Source organism: Pelobates fuscus, unplaced genomic scaffold, assembly GCF_036172605.1.
Source record: "Pelobates fuscus isolate aPelFus1 unplaced genomic scaffold, aPelFus1.pri H_1, whole genome shotgun sequence".
Classification (NCBI taxonomy): Eukaryota; Metazoa; Chordata; class Amphibia; order Anura; family Pelobatidae; genus Pelobates; species Pelobates fuscus.
Window position 1 is genome coordinate 445,117 of NW_026961990.1, and position 18,777 is coordinate 463,893.

At 42.8% G+C, this 18,777-nt stretch overlaps 1 protein-coding gene across 1 annotated transcript in view; it reads left to right on the forward strand.

The window, feature by feature from the left end:
- The window catches only part of LOC134585305 (E3 ubiquitin-protein ligase RNF213-like), a 203,694-nt gene that overhangs the window by 118,948 nt on the left and 65,969 nt on the right, over positions 1 to 18,777 (forward strand). The window contains exons 16-17 of the mRNA XM_063440726.1: positions 902 to 1,022; positions 4,415 to 4,515. Coding sequence (XP_063296796.1) covers positions 902 to 1,022; positions 4,415 to 4,515 — 222 coding nt within the window. The remainder of the gene's footprint in view (positions 1 to 901; positions 1,023 to 4,414; positions 4,516 to 18,777) is intronic.

The following is an 18,777-nucleotide window of genomic DNA, read 5'->3' on the forward strand; positions in this document are numbered from 1 at the left end:
TACGCACGATCACTCATAGAGAGTACTTTTCATGTCTTACCTACCAGAATTTAGACATGTTTATCTAATCTGTCTTTTTATTCTTAAAAAATAAATAAAAATAAAAATAAAGTGAAATGTTAAAATGCCATGTAACCACCGCCATGTGTTTAGATACGCTTGGTCTTGCTGTCGTGGCATTGCAAGCTTGCCCATGATTTCATTGCACAACAAAAGAAATATTTTTTAAAAGTTATAGGTATACGTTCAGGGTAATCTAAGATCCAAATGTGAAAAAATATCTAGAAATACACAGTCTCTAGGTATAAACCTAGGACCTACTTGAAATACATGACCCTTATCCCTAATCAAATTAACATCACAGATAACCCAATCTTCCTACTTAACCATAGGATCCTAATTACTAATGCAGATAGGAAGTAAAGGGAAGTTCTGGGCATACCTCAGTCTCCAGGTATAAACCTGGGACCTACTTAAACATAGGATCCTACTCCCTAATTAAATGAAATCACAGACATCATAGTCTCCAGGTGTATTGTAACATTACTACTACTGAAATAACTGTCTGTTGTTAAGGAAGGAATTGCAATAAACAAAAGTGAAATTTCTAATAGTACACCATATAAGTACTAAACAAAGAAACATGGCACGCATTTCGGTGCAGCAGTTGTTCACTTATGTTATGGTCTACCACTTTTGGTGGGGGATTTGTGTTTATTAAGTTATGGGATATGTGTATATCTTGCACATACTTTGTTTCTCTCCTTTTCCTTTGAAATCACAATAGATTTTCTAACTCTGTAGAAACGGAGTTGGATTTCCTTATATATTTAATTCTATTCTATTATACATGAAAATCATTCTGTAAACACATGCTTTACTTTCTATATTATATCTATAGATGTCTCTGGACGGCTTTATTCTCCATGGCTTTGTTTATCGATCATGTATTGCTGGAGGAGGATTCTCAGGATAGAGAGATGCAGGAGCTGTTACAAGTAAACACCATGTACCTCGGAACGGTAAGAAGACTTGTACTATTCCCATTTAGAATATAAGACACTGTGCCAAATCATAAGGGTTTATTCACTATCCAGTGGAATGTGGTAGCTGTACTTCAAGATGAAGAGTCTAGGACAAGTCTCCAGCTTGGCTAAGATTCAGGACACAAATGCGCTGCTGCCTGCCAAGGGGTAACCAGGAAACCACCAATTAAATTCATGTTGGAGAAATGATAATGAGGAATTTTCTCTGTCATGAATTTTTCCTTGCCATGGTCTTTTGTATCAATTTGCAACTCATTGTATTTCTCCTTGTCCCCAAACCAGCTGGTGAGTAGCCCCAATGAACAAGACAAGACAATGCAAGGTTCAAGGTATCTTCTGAGCGTTTAAAGAGCTCTGTAACAGTTTATGTTCAAGAGGAAACAGAGGTGGTCTTACAAGCAATATCCAATCCTAACAAAATCATCTATCTTATCTTAACATTTTAAAGTTCTAAATGACACATTACTATGCAGTTTATGATCAAAGGGAGACAAACAGGAAATAAGGCCAACAGCAGAAACACACAGGATATAACACTAACACTTGTTCTAGAACATGATGTTCTAGAGCTCTTGTCTAGGGGTATATATTTACTAAGCATTGGATATAGATAAAGTATATTATTTCAAATAGCTGACATGTTCCAAGTTAGCCAATTTTAAACAGACTGAATATCCTGTCATCTGTAAACTTAAACAAAAAACCCTCCTTACAGAGGTGATGGGTAAAACTATTCAGTGCCTAAAATACAAAGCATCTCAAACACATAAAGTGGCATACCCTTATTTCAACAATAAATTAACAATATATAGAAATGTGGTGTAAAATACACCACCTAGTGGAGTGCTAATACAAATAAACATGATAGAGAGGTTCACTTACCCCAAAAATGTTGTATTGTCTTAAATTCAGGAATATGCTTTTAAACATACAATGAAGGGAAGCAATAAAAAACATATAGTGTAGATGGTTTTGGTGAAAACGAGTGATGAAAGTAAAAAACTGAAACCACTCAAATGGTCTGGAGCCTATATAATATTGGTTCCGTACGTAAGCCTATGTGCTCTTTGGGCAGCAACACACCCCTTCCTCTGAGATGTACCTCCACAACGACAAGGAAACAATAGGAGAAAGGGACCCAATGGGTGGTATATGTGCAAACAGGCAGATAATATATAGGTGGTAAATGTTATGCTCACCTAGTTGAGAGCCTTAAATTCCTGGTCAGCGATGTGCTAGTATGAAGGGATGGCACTTCCCTGTAAAGATTCCCAGAGGCTCCAAGGACTTCAATGGATAAAGAAAATGTATTGATTCCAAATAAAAAGTAAATATAAAACCAGAAATTTGGAGTATAAAAATTGTAAATAAAAGTCCAAATCAGCCGAAACGCGTTTCACTCGTCTGTGAGCTTCCTCAGTCAGCTTTCTGTATGCAAAGCCACCGTTACTTATGACCTGCCTGTGTGTAGAGCCTACAGGGTGTCACGTTCACATAGAGTAAGATGGAGCTCAACTGCAGATTTCAGATTAAATAGATGTGAATGTGATATATTGAGGAAAATAAAGAGATGACAGTCCACTAGAGAATTCACTGATACTGTGTCTTTAATATTTTGATTGACGAAACATAGGTACTGTATCTTTAAATACTTCAGTATTGGTGAGTGGATTCTTAGACTATCTTATACAATTGAATAATTCAATGAAGGGAAGGTAATGGAGATTAACTTGCAGAGATTTGTTTTAGCTTAATTGGTAGAAGACATATCAGCTGGAGACTGAAGGGTTAATGAGTAGGAATTACTCCTATAACGATAGGAGAACGTGCGAGCAGGCTAAAGCTTGAGAGCTCAGAAGTCAGTGGGAAAGTTTGTATAACACAAGTGAGGTAACTTAGCTTCCAGAGGCTTTAAGTTGGTCCCAGAGTCCCCTCCGGGGAGGTTCCGTTGGAGAGAGGTCGAGAGGAGTCAAAGTGCTAGCCGTGAGGGAAGGAGAAGGAGGTCAGTCGAGTACAAGTCCGGTTCAGTACACAGGAAAATTGTAGAGAAGAGTGGCAGCCGGTTTAATTCCGCGGTACGCTGTTAATTAATCCAGCGTCTGTTGTCTGGCGCGGTCGCATTATGTAGCGGAATGAGACTGCGTCAGAGAGGGGGTGTGGCTACAGTCCGTCAACCGGGAAGAGACAGGAATTACTGGTAACGGCCATGACACAGGGGTGCCTAGGACTGAAGCTGATACGTACCCACTATTGTATACCCTGGAAGATCGAGTGAGGCCTAGTGGGCCGTTAACCGAGAGAGGCAGCCGCTCTCTTGGGACGTGCTACACTGCCCCCTCTGGTGATCCCAGTCCACCCCTTGGAGACCCATTTGACTAAGAAATGATGTGATACCAGGTGAGTGGATTTCCGGCAATGGCGGACGCCATGTGCTCTCCCAGGAGCAGCGACATCGCGACCAAACTGGATAGCAATTTTGCTGCCATCTGGGAAAAACTGGCACTCAGAGAGGAACAAGCTCTCGAGCTAGGAAAGAGATCGCTTACCAAAGCATCAACGCTCCAATCACAGACACGCAGTTCTCAAGATTAAGGGAGACCACAAAAGGCGGGCAAGAGACGACGGCTCTTATCTGCTCGTAAATCTACACTTCCGACTTCGGACTACACTGCCATACTCTCTTTACTTTACTGTCTGTTTACATTCTGCTAGGCTGCCAGATAACAAAATGCTTGTGGCTGGACTACCCCAGCGTGGAATCGGCTAACCTTGGGACAAATCTTTGAAACTTACCATCACAACATTATACCCACCATTTACTCTAAGATATTGGGAGAATTTCTCTTTCTTTTTTTTTTTTCGTTGTGGGGTACACATTCAGCTTATCTGGGGGGCTTTCTTCCAGGGGTTTCTTTTCACTTCAAGTCACTCTCAGTGCCTATGACTTGACTTCTATTACCCTAACGTTAACAGTTACGTGCACAGTGTTTTTCTTGCTTTTATCCTCACATGCTTGTAACAGTAGAAGTAAAGTCCTTATCGTGTTATTAACATAACCCAATAGAGGTATTAACTCTGTATTGACAAATCTTGCCGATGCTACCTTATCTCTGATATGATTCACATGTGTTTCACTCTTCTTTCAAAAATGTGCAGTATTATCACATGCCATAATATTGAACATTATATATTGGTTGATGAGGCTTGCACCTGCTGTTGTGGCGTTGCAAGCATTTCTGTGAATCCTTATGCACAAATAAAATAAAGAATATAAAAAAATATATATAAATGTTTGAATAGATTTACTTACGTAAAGTATTGATAAGTGGATATTGACCAATTTCTGATTTCTGTCTATTTTTTAACAGGTTTTAGAAGATATTACTGATCTAAAATCCCAAAGATCTTTAATGATTGTCATAGCATTCCTTCAAAAATGCAGAGAGGAATTTGGAAAAGCAGTTTCCAGGTAAATTAAAGAGAGTAATTGGGATGTGATGCGTATTTCCTACAGGTGATAAATTCCCAATACAAATTCCAGCTTTCTGAATTAATTGGGTGTATCTTGTGAGTATATTTTGTGAAGACTGAACCAGCCATACTACAGGGAGATACATCCAGATGTAATCAGTAACCTTCACTGTTTCTGTAGTTTTTTTTGTTTTTGTTTATGGGAAGCACCTCCAGCCTTAAAAGAATTTCAGATGCCTCTAACTATTGCAGAAAACAGATTCTCAAATATACTGGTATGTACAATCAGTTGCAGCTCTAGACTTTGTGAGGCCTTAGGCAAAACTCAAACATGAAGCCCCCATTAACACCCAAAGTAAAAAAAAAAAATAGAGGTTGCATTGTGTGTATAAGGTGCTGTAGTTGCATTGAATGACAAGCTTGCAGCACTGGATACAGAGAGCTAGTCTCTGTATTCATTGTTCAGAGTCTTGCAGTGTTGTGACTCCCTGTGCCACTGCGTTGTGAGCTCTCTGACTGTAGTTATGGCATAATTTGCAAACTAAATTAATTAGCAATTATGCTAATCGTTTATACACAACTGCGGGGTATGGTTACATAAGTGCCGGTGTTTATATTTCTGAGTGTATCTGGCATTGTCCACCTGTGTCTGACAGGGATTGGGGTGAGTGTGGCACAGTTGGAGGACAGGATTGTAAGCGTTTATGTGGTAGGGTGAGTGTGGCAGGGTGAAGGGGGTGAGTGGGACAGACTGATAGACTCACCTTCTCTTACACTGTCACACACACCCCCCCAACCCTCATCCTCTGACAGGATTGGGGGGGTATTAATGTGATAGGGTAAGTGTGGAAAAGCAAGGGCTTTGGTGAGTTTGGTATGAATGGAGTGGGTAAGAGTGACAGAATTAGGAGAGGTTAAGCGGGCTGACAGTGTGTGGGTACTGAAAGTGTTTGTGAATGGTGATAGTGTATGTGTAGTGGGTGACAGTGTGTGTGAAGGTGTGTCAGTGTGGTAATGATATGGTATGGGTGGGGGATGACAAGCTGTGTGGAGGAAGGCTGTGACAGCGTGTGTGTGTGTGTGGGGAGCTGTGACAGGATGTGTGTGTGTGGGGAGGCTGTGATAGGGTGGGTGTGGGGGGGCTGTGTGTCGGGAATGGACTGAGATCCAACACACAGAATGTAAATAACAGGTAACATATACCGGAACCTAGAATGGCTGGATTACCGTATAAGCACAAGGGGTAGTCAAATTCAAGCCGAGGTCGAGGAGTACAGATATCAGGACAAGCGAGTAAGCCAAAGCCGGGGCAAGGAGTATAGAAAGCAGAATAGTCACAAAGCCAAGATCAAAAAAAGCAAGAAACCTAACCCGTAGAATCCATTTTATAGTGTGGTTGTGGCTTGTTAGGATGGTAGCCACGCCCCCAAAAAGTCATAATTCGAATGTCATAAGTCATGACGTCAACGCCCCCTTTTCGCATCATAAAAAGGGGCGGAGCTATCACGGCCAGCGTGAAAACAGCTGGAGTAGGAAGAGGAGAGCTGAAGGGGAGTACCATGGGGAAGGTGGTGGGGGTGCTTTGGCAGGGTTGGTGGTGGGGGGGTTGTGGCATGGTAGGGAATGGTGGGGGAGCTGTGCCAGGGTAGGGCATGGTGGGGGCTTTAACAGGGTAGGGTGTGGTAGGGGGCTGTGACAGGGGGTCATAAATACCTATTTCATAAATTGATTTCCTGGTGGGCTGTCTCAATTCCTGGTGGTTATGTTGGCTGTGACAGGGTGGTGGGGGAGATGTGACAGGGTAGGGGGCTGGGACAGGGGGCAATAAATACCTTTTTGATAAATTGATTTCCTGGTGGGCTGTCGCAATCCCTGGTGGTCCGGTTGGCTGGCTCAATCCCCGGTGGACTGGTTCAATCCCTGGTGGTCCTGTCGGCTCCCTATCTAGTCTGCAGCTCCGCCGGCAGCGCTACAGACTCGAGGCTGGCTCTCAGTCAGGGCAGACTGACTCGAGGGCCCTCGCACCCCGCGGCACTATGGGCAAGCCGCCAGGCTCCCTCCTGTGTCAGACCCTCGATCATAGACCGAAGACCCGAAATGGCATTATGTGATTTAGGCGGCCGCGTGGCCCCAGATCGCCTAATTAGAGAGCCGTCCCTATGTACAATGTATGCATTTTAAGATAGAATTAATACAGTGTATCAACAATTAGGATGTAAACACATTATATAGTTCATCTTTTAAATTTGAAATATGAAAAAGGTACTCAGTTTTTAAAATCTTTAAATCTTAAAGCCACAGAACCTGAAAGGAGAAAAATGAGAAAAGGAATAAATGAGAAAAAATAAAGATAGCAAATAGAAAATGGGAGGGGTGGGGGGCACTGCTACTGTATGTGTACGTTATATCCATATATAGATATTATTTCTATTATCTGGTTTTAATTTTTATGAAGCTGCATTAGTAGATATGCAATCAAGTTCATTGTAAATACATCTCATCAGACTATCTATTTTATATCACTCCTTATGTATCTGACAAAGATTGTGTCTTCTTTCAAATATTTATATTGAATTATATGGGAAAAAATAAACAATGTAATAAACTGTATCATGTAGTGGTCATAAATTTAAATAAATACACATAACCAAAGTATAAAGATTTCAGAAACTTGAAGCTGTTACAGTAAGTGTATTAATACTATAATGACCTATAATAAGCATTTACTATGTCAATAAAGTAATCATGTAACTGGGTGGGGGGAAAAAAAGTGTGTAAAATGAATATATAAAAGATGGTCAAATAAGTGAGTAAGAACATTGGTGACAGTTGGAATAGCGGAGGTGGCTGAACTAAGTAGATGACCCAACATAACGTGTTTATGATATGCTAGATCATCCGGGAAATGCTTAAGGAGTCAAATACTGGGGTTTAGAGCAATTGAATATTCTGTGATGGAGATAAATAATTCTAAAATGTTTTGCCAATAATTTTGAATTTTTGGCGGGGCCGGAGCGATGACGTGAGGACGCATGTATCCCACGTCACGCGGGAAAGAAGCGCGCAAATGATTTGAGGAGGAGAAGGGAGGCGGCGAGGAAGGTGATGTAGCGATCGAGAGAGCAATCCCGGATGGAGGAGCGGTTACAGAGCGGCTACATCGAGTGTGAGGCAGCAGAGCATACAGAGCTGAGTAAAGCCAAGATAACGCTACAAAACACCCTGAGGAGAAAGGAAGTCGGAGGAAAGGAATGAATCTTCTAAACTAAAATCTAAAATTACAATGGCTATGAGAGTGAAAAATATAACAGGATCCCCCCGTTCACACCATCAACAGTCAGGCTTTGAGCCTCATACCCGAAACCTCAGCAAAATACCCACCCCACTGGACTCCTACGCCGCGACCCAGGGCGTATCACTACCAAGTAAGATACCCACATAAACACCTTTTCAACTGAGAAAACCTCATACAACAAGCAACGTGAGACGTGAAACTTGCCAGGTATACATAAGCCATTCCCAAAATAAATACCGAATTGTATACCCCGTTGGAACATATAACACTGTAACCCACCGCAAATATGCTCATACCCTACAAATATTGAATGATCTGAAACACGCAAAGGTTATTACAACTATGTTCATTGTATAAACATTGTGCAACCTTCACTTGCCATAACGCTGTGATCAACTCGTTGAGTAGTCAAACTTTGCTTAAATGGCATACCTGCATACATGCTCCTTAAGCCTAAACCATAGAAACATAGAATGTGACGGCAGATAAGAACCATTCGGCCCATCTAGTCTGCCCAATTTTCTAAATACTTTCATTAGTCCCTGGCCTTATCTTATAGTTAGGATAGCCTTATGCCTATCCCACGCATGCTTAAACTCCTTTACTGTGTTAACCTCTACCACTTCAGCTGGAAGGCTATTCCATGCATCCACTACCCTCTCAGTAAAGTAATACTTCCTGATATTATTTTTAAACCTTTGTCCCTCTAATTTAAGACTATGTCCTCTTGTTGTGGTAGTTTGTCTTCTTTTAAATATAGTCTCCTCCTTTACTGTGTTGATTCCCTTTATGTATTTAAATGTTTCTATCATATCCCCCCTGTCTCGTCTTTCCTCCAAGCTATACATGTTAAGATCCTTTAACCTTTCCTGGTAAGTTTTATCCTGCAATCCATGAACCAGTTTAGTAGCCCTTCTTTGAACTCTCTCTAAGGTATCAATATCCTTCAACCATCACATGCTCTGTATACTAATTGATACCATGTTATAATATGTTACTCATGCACTCTACATTTACTGTAACCTTCTTCATACTGTCTTGTTATGCGAATTTAAAACAAAATAAAAACATTTTGAATAACAAAAAAAAAAAAGTTCTACATGCGGATCCTGAGCCTAACGACTTGTTTTTGTGATAAATCTCGGTCTTGCTGTAGATGTAAAATACACAATAAGTGGGAGCACTCTACTTGAGTAAAAAAAAAATATACGGTATATATATTTAACACGATATGAAAAAATTTATATTATATTATATACAATGACTTATCTATAGCTACGAGAAATGCAAGGAAGGCATATGCAGAGGCTGCATTAATTCTAAGAAGAAATACAATTAAATATTCATGGATTTTTCCAGCAGGACTCAGATTAACATACAAAGATAAAGCAGAAACTTTCAGAGACCTAACAACCCTGCAAAGATGGACTGCCCAAAAAAACAAGAGCTAAAATAAAATAAATGAATAACGGGAAAACCCACTTGACAACAGGATCGATGGGACTCTGAATCCTAATCAGTGCTTCTCGTCTGACTACACGCAAGAAAGAGATTAATAACTTAGTAATGGACCATTATTTTTTTTTTTAAGATATCTAGGTTGATATACTACTATATACCTATTATTAAGGAATTGATAATTGAGGCTATCAGAACTAAGTCTTTGAGAATCATATTTAAAGTTTTTTTTATTGATACACAAAGGGGGTCTAAGGCACAAGAAAAGTGTATCCTACAGATTCGGTCACTTCATACAAAATAGTGGAAGGATAATTCTAATTACATTTAAGAAGCTGCAACAATAATTGATACTTACAAAATTAAGCATAGAATCAGAGCTAATGGCACATGTACAAGTAACAATGAAAATATTTAGTGGAGGTTTTGTTATTATTACCACGTAATTGGAATATTTAAAATTAAGATTAATGTAAAATGTGTGTTATAATAGACTTTGGGTGGAGATGTCACTAAAGAATGCTATAGCCTTATGCAACCAAATGAGATGAATCTGGCTTAGCTATATTGTTAGTTCTCTAAATAGGGAAAGAAAAGGAACATATACGACCTAACATAAATTATTATCTGTAATTTAAAAAAAAAAAAAAATCTCTTTCTCTCATCTTTTTTCGCAGCCTTCTCCCTTCCTGTCCTTCTCCTTTTGTTCGGCTCTTAACGTATAGCTGTTGAGTGCGGCTTTTTTTTCTAATGTATCAACTGTACTTCATATTTATGAGGTTGCAGTGTTTGAGGGTCTGGATTGGCCCTCTAGGTATAGGGGATTGTTTTTTTTTCCTGTTTGTTTACGTGCTTTGTGCCAATGGCCATGTGTTTCTTATTATTATGAGGGTGAAGAACGGTTCAACTGGGGGGGCCCAGGGAGAGAGAAAAAGCTACTTTATGATCCAATATGCTGAAATTTGCATCTTTAAATGTGAGAGGACTGAACTCTCCTCAAAAAAGAGTAATACTTTTTAACTTTCTAAAAAATTAAAAGTTAGATGTATGTGGAGTGCAAGAAACCCACTGGAGAGCAGGTGAAATTTTTTTTATTTAAACCTAAAGATTATCCACACATATTTTCCTCTTCTTTGGCTAAAAATAAAAAAAGATGAGTGTTGACTATTGTCTCTGCTAAAGTTGATTTATCAAGAAACAGATAAAGAAGGGATGTATCATATTCTTATTGGGGAAATTAATAATCACATATACACGATTGTCAACGTGTATGTGCCTAATCAATCCCCCAATAGGTACTTGCAAAAACTATTCAATAAAGTCGAGAGAATGAGGCAGTGTCGGATTATGTGTCTTGGGGATTTTAACACATTGGTAGATCCAGCTATGGATAGGAATAGCCTGAGAGGAAAAGGAGCTACAAGCTTTAGTGGTAATCAAAGTGGGAACTTTGGCGGCATTCTTAGAAAAAAACTGTCTGTATGATCTCTGGCGGGTTTGGCACCCTCAAGAAAGGGATTTTACTTGCTTTTCTAGTTCACATCAAGTCTACTCAAGGATCGATTATTTTATTGCAAAAGCAGATACAACAAAAAGAATAAAAAATATTTTTAGCATTAATATACCCTGGACGGATCATAATGCTCTGATAATGATAATCAAGGATGATTATAATAGAGACAGATCAAGTTGGAGACTTAACGATAGACTTCTCTTCAAGGAACAAAACTTAGTTATAATTAAAGAATTAACAGAGTATTTCTTTAAAGAGAACCTGAGTGATGAAATCCCCATAGACACAATCTGGTGCGCATATAAATGCACAATAAGAGACCATTTAATTAAACTAGGTTATCAGGAAAAAATAAGTTATCAGGAAAAATAATTCTAGGAATCTGGCAGATTTATATGTAGAGTTGGATAAATTAGAGAAAATAAATAAAATTAACTTCTCTATTGATACTGGTCAAAAATTGAAAAAGGTTAAAGGGACACTATAGTCACCTGAACATCTTCAGCTTAATGAGGTTGTTTAGGTGAGTGCTACAGCTACCCGGAGCCTTTTTCTTGTAAGCACTGTATTTTCTGAGAAAATGCAGTGTTTACATTGGAAGCTTGGAACACCTCTTGTTGCAGTCAATCAGACGGCCACCAGAGGGACTTCCGAGTTCAGAGGCCCTAAAAAGGCCTCTCGTCCGATGCATTCTGGGTGAATACATCAGACGGGCTATCAGCACACAAAGCACTGTGAACGCGCTTTGTGTGCTGATAGCCTGTCAGCACTGCTGTGGGCGTGGCTTCAGCTGACAGCTGAAGCTGAAGCCCGAACCCACAGGGACGCTATCTGGCCACAATAGTGGTTGAAGGGGGGGGAGGGAGTCCTACTCTCCTCCACCCCCCCCCCGGCCCCCACCCCTGGGCGGTGGGTGGGGGCCCTAAAATTCAAAATAAGGGGGGGACCTACTGTCCCCCCCGGCCCCCACCCCTCGGGTGGGGGCCCTAAAATTAAAAATAAGGGGGGACCTATTGTCCCCCCCGGCCCCCACCCCTGTGCGGCGGGTGGGGGCCCTAAAATAAAAATAAGGGGGGGACATACTGCCCCCCCCCGGCCCCCACCCCTGTGCGGCGGGTGGGGGCCCTAAAATTATCAATAAGGGGGGACCTATTGTCCCCCCCGGCCCCCACCCCTGTGCGGCAGGTGGGGGCCCTAAAATAAAAAATAAGGGGGGGACATACTGCCCCCACCCCTGTGCGGCGGGTGGGGGCCCTAAAATTATCAATAAGGGTGGACCTATTGTCCCCCCCGGCCCCCACCCCTGAGCGGCGGGTGGGGGCCCTAAAATTATCAATAAGGGGGGGACCTACTGTCCCCCCCCCAGCCCCCACCCCTGAGCGGCGGGTGGGGGCCCTAAAATTATCAAAAAGAAAAAAAAAACCCAGAGCGCCAAAAAAATAATCCATCTTCACCCATGGAGGGCTCCGCGCAGACTGAGCACCGCAGGGCGGGGTAAGGCTTATAAAGCCTTGCCCCGCCCTGCAATTAGGCTAAGAACACTCTGATTGGTGGGTTTTCCCACGCTTGTAAAATGACACAGAGCACTGTGATTGGATGGATTTCAAGCCATCCAATCACAGTGCTCTTTGTCATTTTACAAGCGTGGGAAAATTCCAAAGAACTTTCCCACGCTTGTAAAATGACAAAGTGCACTCTATTTGGCTTAAAACCCACCAATCAGAGTGTTCTTAGCCTATTTGCAGGGCGGGGCAAGGCTTTATAAGCCTTCCCCCGCCCTGCGGAGCTCAGTCTGCGCGGAGCCCTCCATGGGTGAAGATGGATTATTTTTTTTGTGCTCGAGTTTTTTTTTTTTTTTTTATTGCGTCGGTTATTATGGCTTTTTATTTGGCCTTTTTTGGGGCTGAAGAAAGAAGATTTTAGAAGAAAGAAAACATCGAATGGTAAGTTGTTTTTATCTTATTATTTTTCTTTACAGGTTTTTAGTTAAAGGGTCCCCCCTCATTATTTTTAGGGTGAGGGGGGTAGGTAGGGAGATAATTTTTTTTGGGGGGGAGGGTTAACTAGGGTCCCCCCCCCTTTGTATTTAGGGCCCCCACCCACCGCTCAGGGGTGGGGGCCAGAGGGGGGGCAGTAGGTCCCCCCCCCTATTGTGAATTTTAGGGCCCCCATCCACCGCTCAGGGGTGGGGGCCGGGGGGGGACAGTAGGTCCCCCCTTATTTTAAATTTTAGGGCCCCCACCCGCCGCACAGGGGTGGGGGCCGGGGGGACAATAGGTCCCCCTTATTGATAATTTTAGGGCCCCCACCCGCCGCACAGGGGTGGGGGCCGGGGGGGACAATAGGTTACCCCCCTATTGTGAATTTTAGGGCCCCCACCCACCGCTCAGGGGTGGGGGCCGGGGGGGACAGTAGGTCCCCCCCCTTATTGATAGTTTTAGAAAGCGAGCTGAGCTGTCAGTCAGACAGCTCAGCTCGCGAATGCGCATTCCGCGCACATGCGCGGTAAAGCGCTCAGGTTCTTCATAGGGCGGCTGTCAATGCCGCTCTATGAAGAACGCGATTGGTGCAGCGCGAAGCCGCGCATGCGCACCACATTGCCATGACGCTTCTCTCAGAGAAGCGTCCTATTGGGCCCCGCGATGTCGTCATTTTGACGAAAAAGGGGGCGCGGCATGGCTGGGAGCTCGGCGCTGGAACGGAGGTAAGTTTTTAATATAAAAACACCTCGAATTTGTTTTTTTATTAAATGTAAGTTCATATAAAAGCAAGAAGGAAGGCTGGGGGACCTGTCTTTCTTGCTTTTATATGTTGACTATAGAGTCCCTTTAAAGAGGAAATCAATGACGCCTTGATCCAACAGGCGAATTTCTCTTTGGAGAAACTGAAAAGCACCTGGTTTTATAAGGGAAATAAGGCGGACAAACTTTGACTAGTAGACTAAAAAATGAAAAAGCTAGAAAGACCGTTTCTAGGATTATCCAGGGTAAGGACATCATTCTTGCCCCATCTAAGATAGGACAGGCATTCCAAGAATTTTACTCCAATTTATATAATTTGCCAGAAAGACATGCCCCGATAAATATCGTGGGCATTTTTATTATTTTTTTATTATTTTATTTTAATAGTTTTTTTGTTATATTATTTTTTTATTATTATTATTTTTTTTATTATTTTTTTATATTATTATTATTTATATTTTTATTATTTTTTTCGTCCCCCCTCCCTGCTTGATACATGGCAGGGAGGGGGGCTCTCCTTCCCTGGTGGTCCAGTGGCATTGGCAGTTCAGTGGGGGGGAGGGGGGGCTGGCAGAGAGCGCTTACCTCTTCTGCAGCTCCCTTCTCCTCCGCGCCGGTCCGGTCAGCTCCTCTGTCAGCTCACAGTGTAAGTCTCGCGAGAGCCGCACTATGACCCCGCGGCTCTCGCGAGACTTACACTGGGAGCTGACAGAGGTGCTGAAAGGACCGGCGCGGAGGAGAAGGGAGCTGACAGGAGCTGCAGGAGAGGTAAGCGCTCGCTGCCAGCCCCATTGTCAGTATTATGGCAATGTAAATTGCCATAATACAGACACTGACTCGAGTATAAGCCGAGTTGGGGTTTTTCAGCACAAAAAAATGTGCTGAAAAACTCGGCTTATACTCGAGTATATACGGTATTTCTCTTTTGAATACAGATATAAAATTATACTCAACAGTAATTGCTTCAAGGTTGAGTAATATAATCCCTACAATTATACATTGTGACCAGGTAGGGTGTGTGGTAACTAGATCTTCAGCCAAATATTAGAAGAATGCTAGATGTCATGGATCTGGCTTCTAAAGAAAGGGTCTCCCTCCTGGCTCTGTCTCTAGACGCCGAGAAGGCTTTAGACAGTCAGGTGGGACTTTCTTGACGCAACGCTACTCTCATTCGGACTAAGGGGGGATATTAGGCGCTCTATAATGGCTTTATATTCCTTGCCAACTGCAAAGGTAGTGGGAGGGGGGTTTTCTTCGGAGTGGTTCCAATAAAAAAATGGCACCAGACAGGGTTGTCCGCTATCTCCTCTTTTGTACTTGATTGCTATAGAACCACTTACCATAGTGATTAGAGCAACTGAACAAATTAAGGTCTTGGGTATTCTGGAGGGCAGATTTAAGTTTACAATGTATGCGGATAAAATAGTCCTTACCCTTATTTAGTTCCATCTAGACTGTCAAAAATGTTTCCAGACAGTATTTTCATTTGTTGGAGATGTGGGGACCAGAGAGGGGATTATCTACACATGTGGTGGAACTGTCCACCGATTTTTAATTTCTGGAACATGTTAAAAAACAAGTTGCTGGGGGGGCGGGGCCGGACCGCCGAGCAGAGCGGTCGCAGGACAGCTCGGCTCCTGCAAAAACAGACACAAAAAGCTTGAATATTGTGATTGTAATGGAATTAACCCACCAAATCTGCGACCCTCAAAGTGACCGGGCTGCTTGAGCTGGGGAGAGACTTGCTCCCGGAGTTATAGTCCCTCAGGGGAGAGGGGCCGCTGTGCCAGGCGGGCCCTCGCCTGGTGGTGGGTGGAGCGGACGGCCGCCGCGACACTATCCTGCCCGAAGGGGCCCGACACAAAGGTGCTATCTGCGGTCCCGGTCCCGGTCCCCCCCCTCTGGACCGGGGGGGTGATCCCGGTCCCCACCCTAGGCCCACCAGCGAGCAGCATACCTGCGCCAGGCTGAGATGGAGACCCAAGCCTCTGAGGAAGAACACAAGATGGCGGAGTCAGTGAGCGGGAAGTTGGAGGTACGCACCTCACACTGGTGTCAGGCGGACATGGGCCATGAGGAAACCGGCGAGTATCTGCTGAGACCCATTCTGGGTCAAATCAAGCGGCGGAGGTGAAACCGGGATCATGCCGAGCAGCAGCACAAGCAAGCGGCGGAGGCCTACACCAGCAATGTGCACCTACAGCATGTACCCCTGGGGGGAGAGACAGTGCCCCGGCGACGAAACCCTGCACACTATGATTCACAAAGCACCGCGAAGATGCCGACTCACAAGACCAGACGTCCTGCAGATGCGAAGTATGTTCGGACACAGCACGGCGGCGGGGATCCAGCCCCTACCAGAGGCAGACACCGGACTATACCGCAAGTAAACCACGAGGGGTCTGTGGATCCGCCACTGACCTGGACAGTACCTAACTGGACAGTAATAAAGCTTTGGTCCCTATGCTGCCTCCGCTATACTACACAGACCAGCTTCATGACATGCAGCCACTGACTCCCATATGGCTGGTGGGGGTTTAAACAGGGGTGGTAAAACCTAGCGAATGTTTAAAGCTTTTTTCTATAGGCACTGTATCATTAACAGCAGACAGGCTAGCTTGCACACTCTGATGTACCTTAGGACCAACAGTTACTGCTATATAATTCTATGATTGCACTTCTCATGCAACCCATATTGTAAATGACCAGTCTGCTATATAAATAGTCGTACTCTACTATTAGACTAACTAAGCATGCTTTACCCTAATACTGTTTATTTTTTCATGCACTTAGCCTGATTACTCTATAAAACAAAAAATGTGCTCTTTCTCACTTGCCACGATGCCCTGAAATGTTTATGTAAGCGAGTTCTACGCTGTTGTGGCGTTACATATATGTATGTGAACCTAAGCACTACCAAAATAAAGAATTAAAAAAAAAAAAAAAAAACAAGTTGCTAACATTGACAAACAAGCCCGGTAACTTTACCCCAGCCCTCTTTCTACTACAAATTAATATAAAACAGATGTTTGGCCTAGACACCCCTTTGGTGATACATTTGTTGTCAGCCGCTAAAATCTCTATAGCTAGGAACTGGAAAGGGCTTGATACCCCAACCTGGCTTATGGTGAAAGAGCAGCCTAAATTTCAACTAAAAATGGAAAGAGGGATAACAAGATTATTGTCATGCCCCAGCTACCGGTAATTCCTTGTCTCTTCCGGGTTGACGGAGTTTAGCCACACCCCCTCTCTGACGCGGTCTCGCCACGCTACATAATGCGACCGCGCCAGATACAAGACGCTGGATTAATGAACAGCGTTACCGCGATATCAAACCGGCTGAAAGTTTCTCTGCAACCCTACCTGTGTACCGAACCGGACTGGAACTCAAACTAACCTCCTTCTCCTCTCCTCGACCACGGCTAGTATCTGGACTTCTCTCATCCTGTCTCAGAAAGAACCTCCCCGGAGGAGAACTCCGGAACCTGAATTTCACCCTCTGAAAGCTAAGTCAATTGTTTCATCTGTGATAAGAACTTCCTTCTCTCAAGCCTGCTGAGCATTCCTTCCATAGTCTGCTCTCAAGGTTCTCCAAGCATTTCTGCTACAGCCTGCTCTCAAGCCCGTTAAGCATTCAGGCACCAGCTGCTCCCTGACCTGCTATCTCTAAAACCAAAACGAATCTCTGCTGTTACAACTTCATTTATAGCTTTCTTCATTACCCTAAAAATTGCAAACACCAAATGTGCTAGATTGCATGTATATAGGAGGCTGCCTACTCCAATTAAACCAACAGCGAAGTATTTAAAGATACAGTACCTGTATTTTCCTATATTGAATAGACAATTCCTATTTTGTTCTCTAATTTTCTAATCATCAATTTAAATCCTAAGAAATCTGCAGTTGCGCTCCATATCAATCTATGTAAACGTGACAATTATCCTATGAGAAATGGAACAGCTGGTTAAAGAGGATAGAAACTTTATAGGATCATGAGAGTTTATAGTTTATAGTTCTTCTCTTACCAAGGTCTTGGGGAGACCTCTCAGGGAAGAGCAAGGGGGTCTTGCTTTGTGTCTCTCTCTCCCGGGCCCCCTCCCTTAGAATGAAGCTGAAGAAAGGAAGAGAAGGAAATAGGAAAGATGCTGTTTACTGAAAATATTTGCTTTTAGGAACCCACATGGTCATGTTTGTGTCATCATTATGTTTGTATGTTTTTTTGTTTTTACTGTATGTACGTATAAAACAGGTTTACACAAGCTCTGTATAGATTGTCATGCTAAATAATGTGCACAGGGCACTTTAAGATTTATTGTTGGTTTGGTCTCAAATTAATTTGAGTAATGGGATAAGGAGGTAAACAGAGATCATTATTATATATTGTGTCCTGTTTTGTATTTGAAATAGCGGGTGGTGAGGGTGATAATTGGTCACAAATCTAGTGTGGGCAAGCCACTGTCATGAGGTCACTCCCAACCTCTATACACAATATGCTCAACGCGTTTCGTCGGTATAAACTTCCTCAGGAGCTTGCTATTGAGCAAGCTCCTGAGGAAGTCGATACCGACGAAAGTGGGTGTTACGGACCGTTTCAGCATATGAGGGGTTAAAATCCGTTTAGGCGATAATCCCCTTTTCTCAGAAAGGCACAGCTACTGCAGAACATCAGAACTCACGAACTGGATATAGGGGAATAAGGTAGCACTCCAGCTGGAACCTCACAAATAGCTGCTAGCAGATGAATAGGAAAAGCAGACATCAGCTTACACTCCTAGCAGTCAAATCTCCAACAGCATACAGTGAATCCCCCCAAGAACGAGACAAGGCTCCGTGTTGAAGGTCAAGCAGTGGTCTGAGGTGCTGGGCACCCAGCCTGGTTTTTATTACATGAGTACACATACAGGCCACACCCAGGGGGAGGCATAAAATAACCAATAACATAGATGTTACCTCGCACACATCCCCTCCCCTTAGTGTGACACTTAATCCCATTATGTGTACAGTTCAAAATATACTTTTACACAACTTTCATAACTTTAAAACCATACATCACATTCACATAAAAATACATATTCACAATCAATCCATTCAGGGGAACAACATATTAAAACATGGCATGAATCAGACCAGGGGTTAAAAAGTTAGTAAAAGTATCTTTTATTCCCCCTGGCTCAAACAGTAAAAGTAAAACATCCCCACAATGCATCCTGGCTTCCTCCCTTCTGCCCTGGAGATAATTGGAGAAGAAATCTA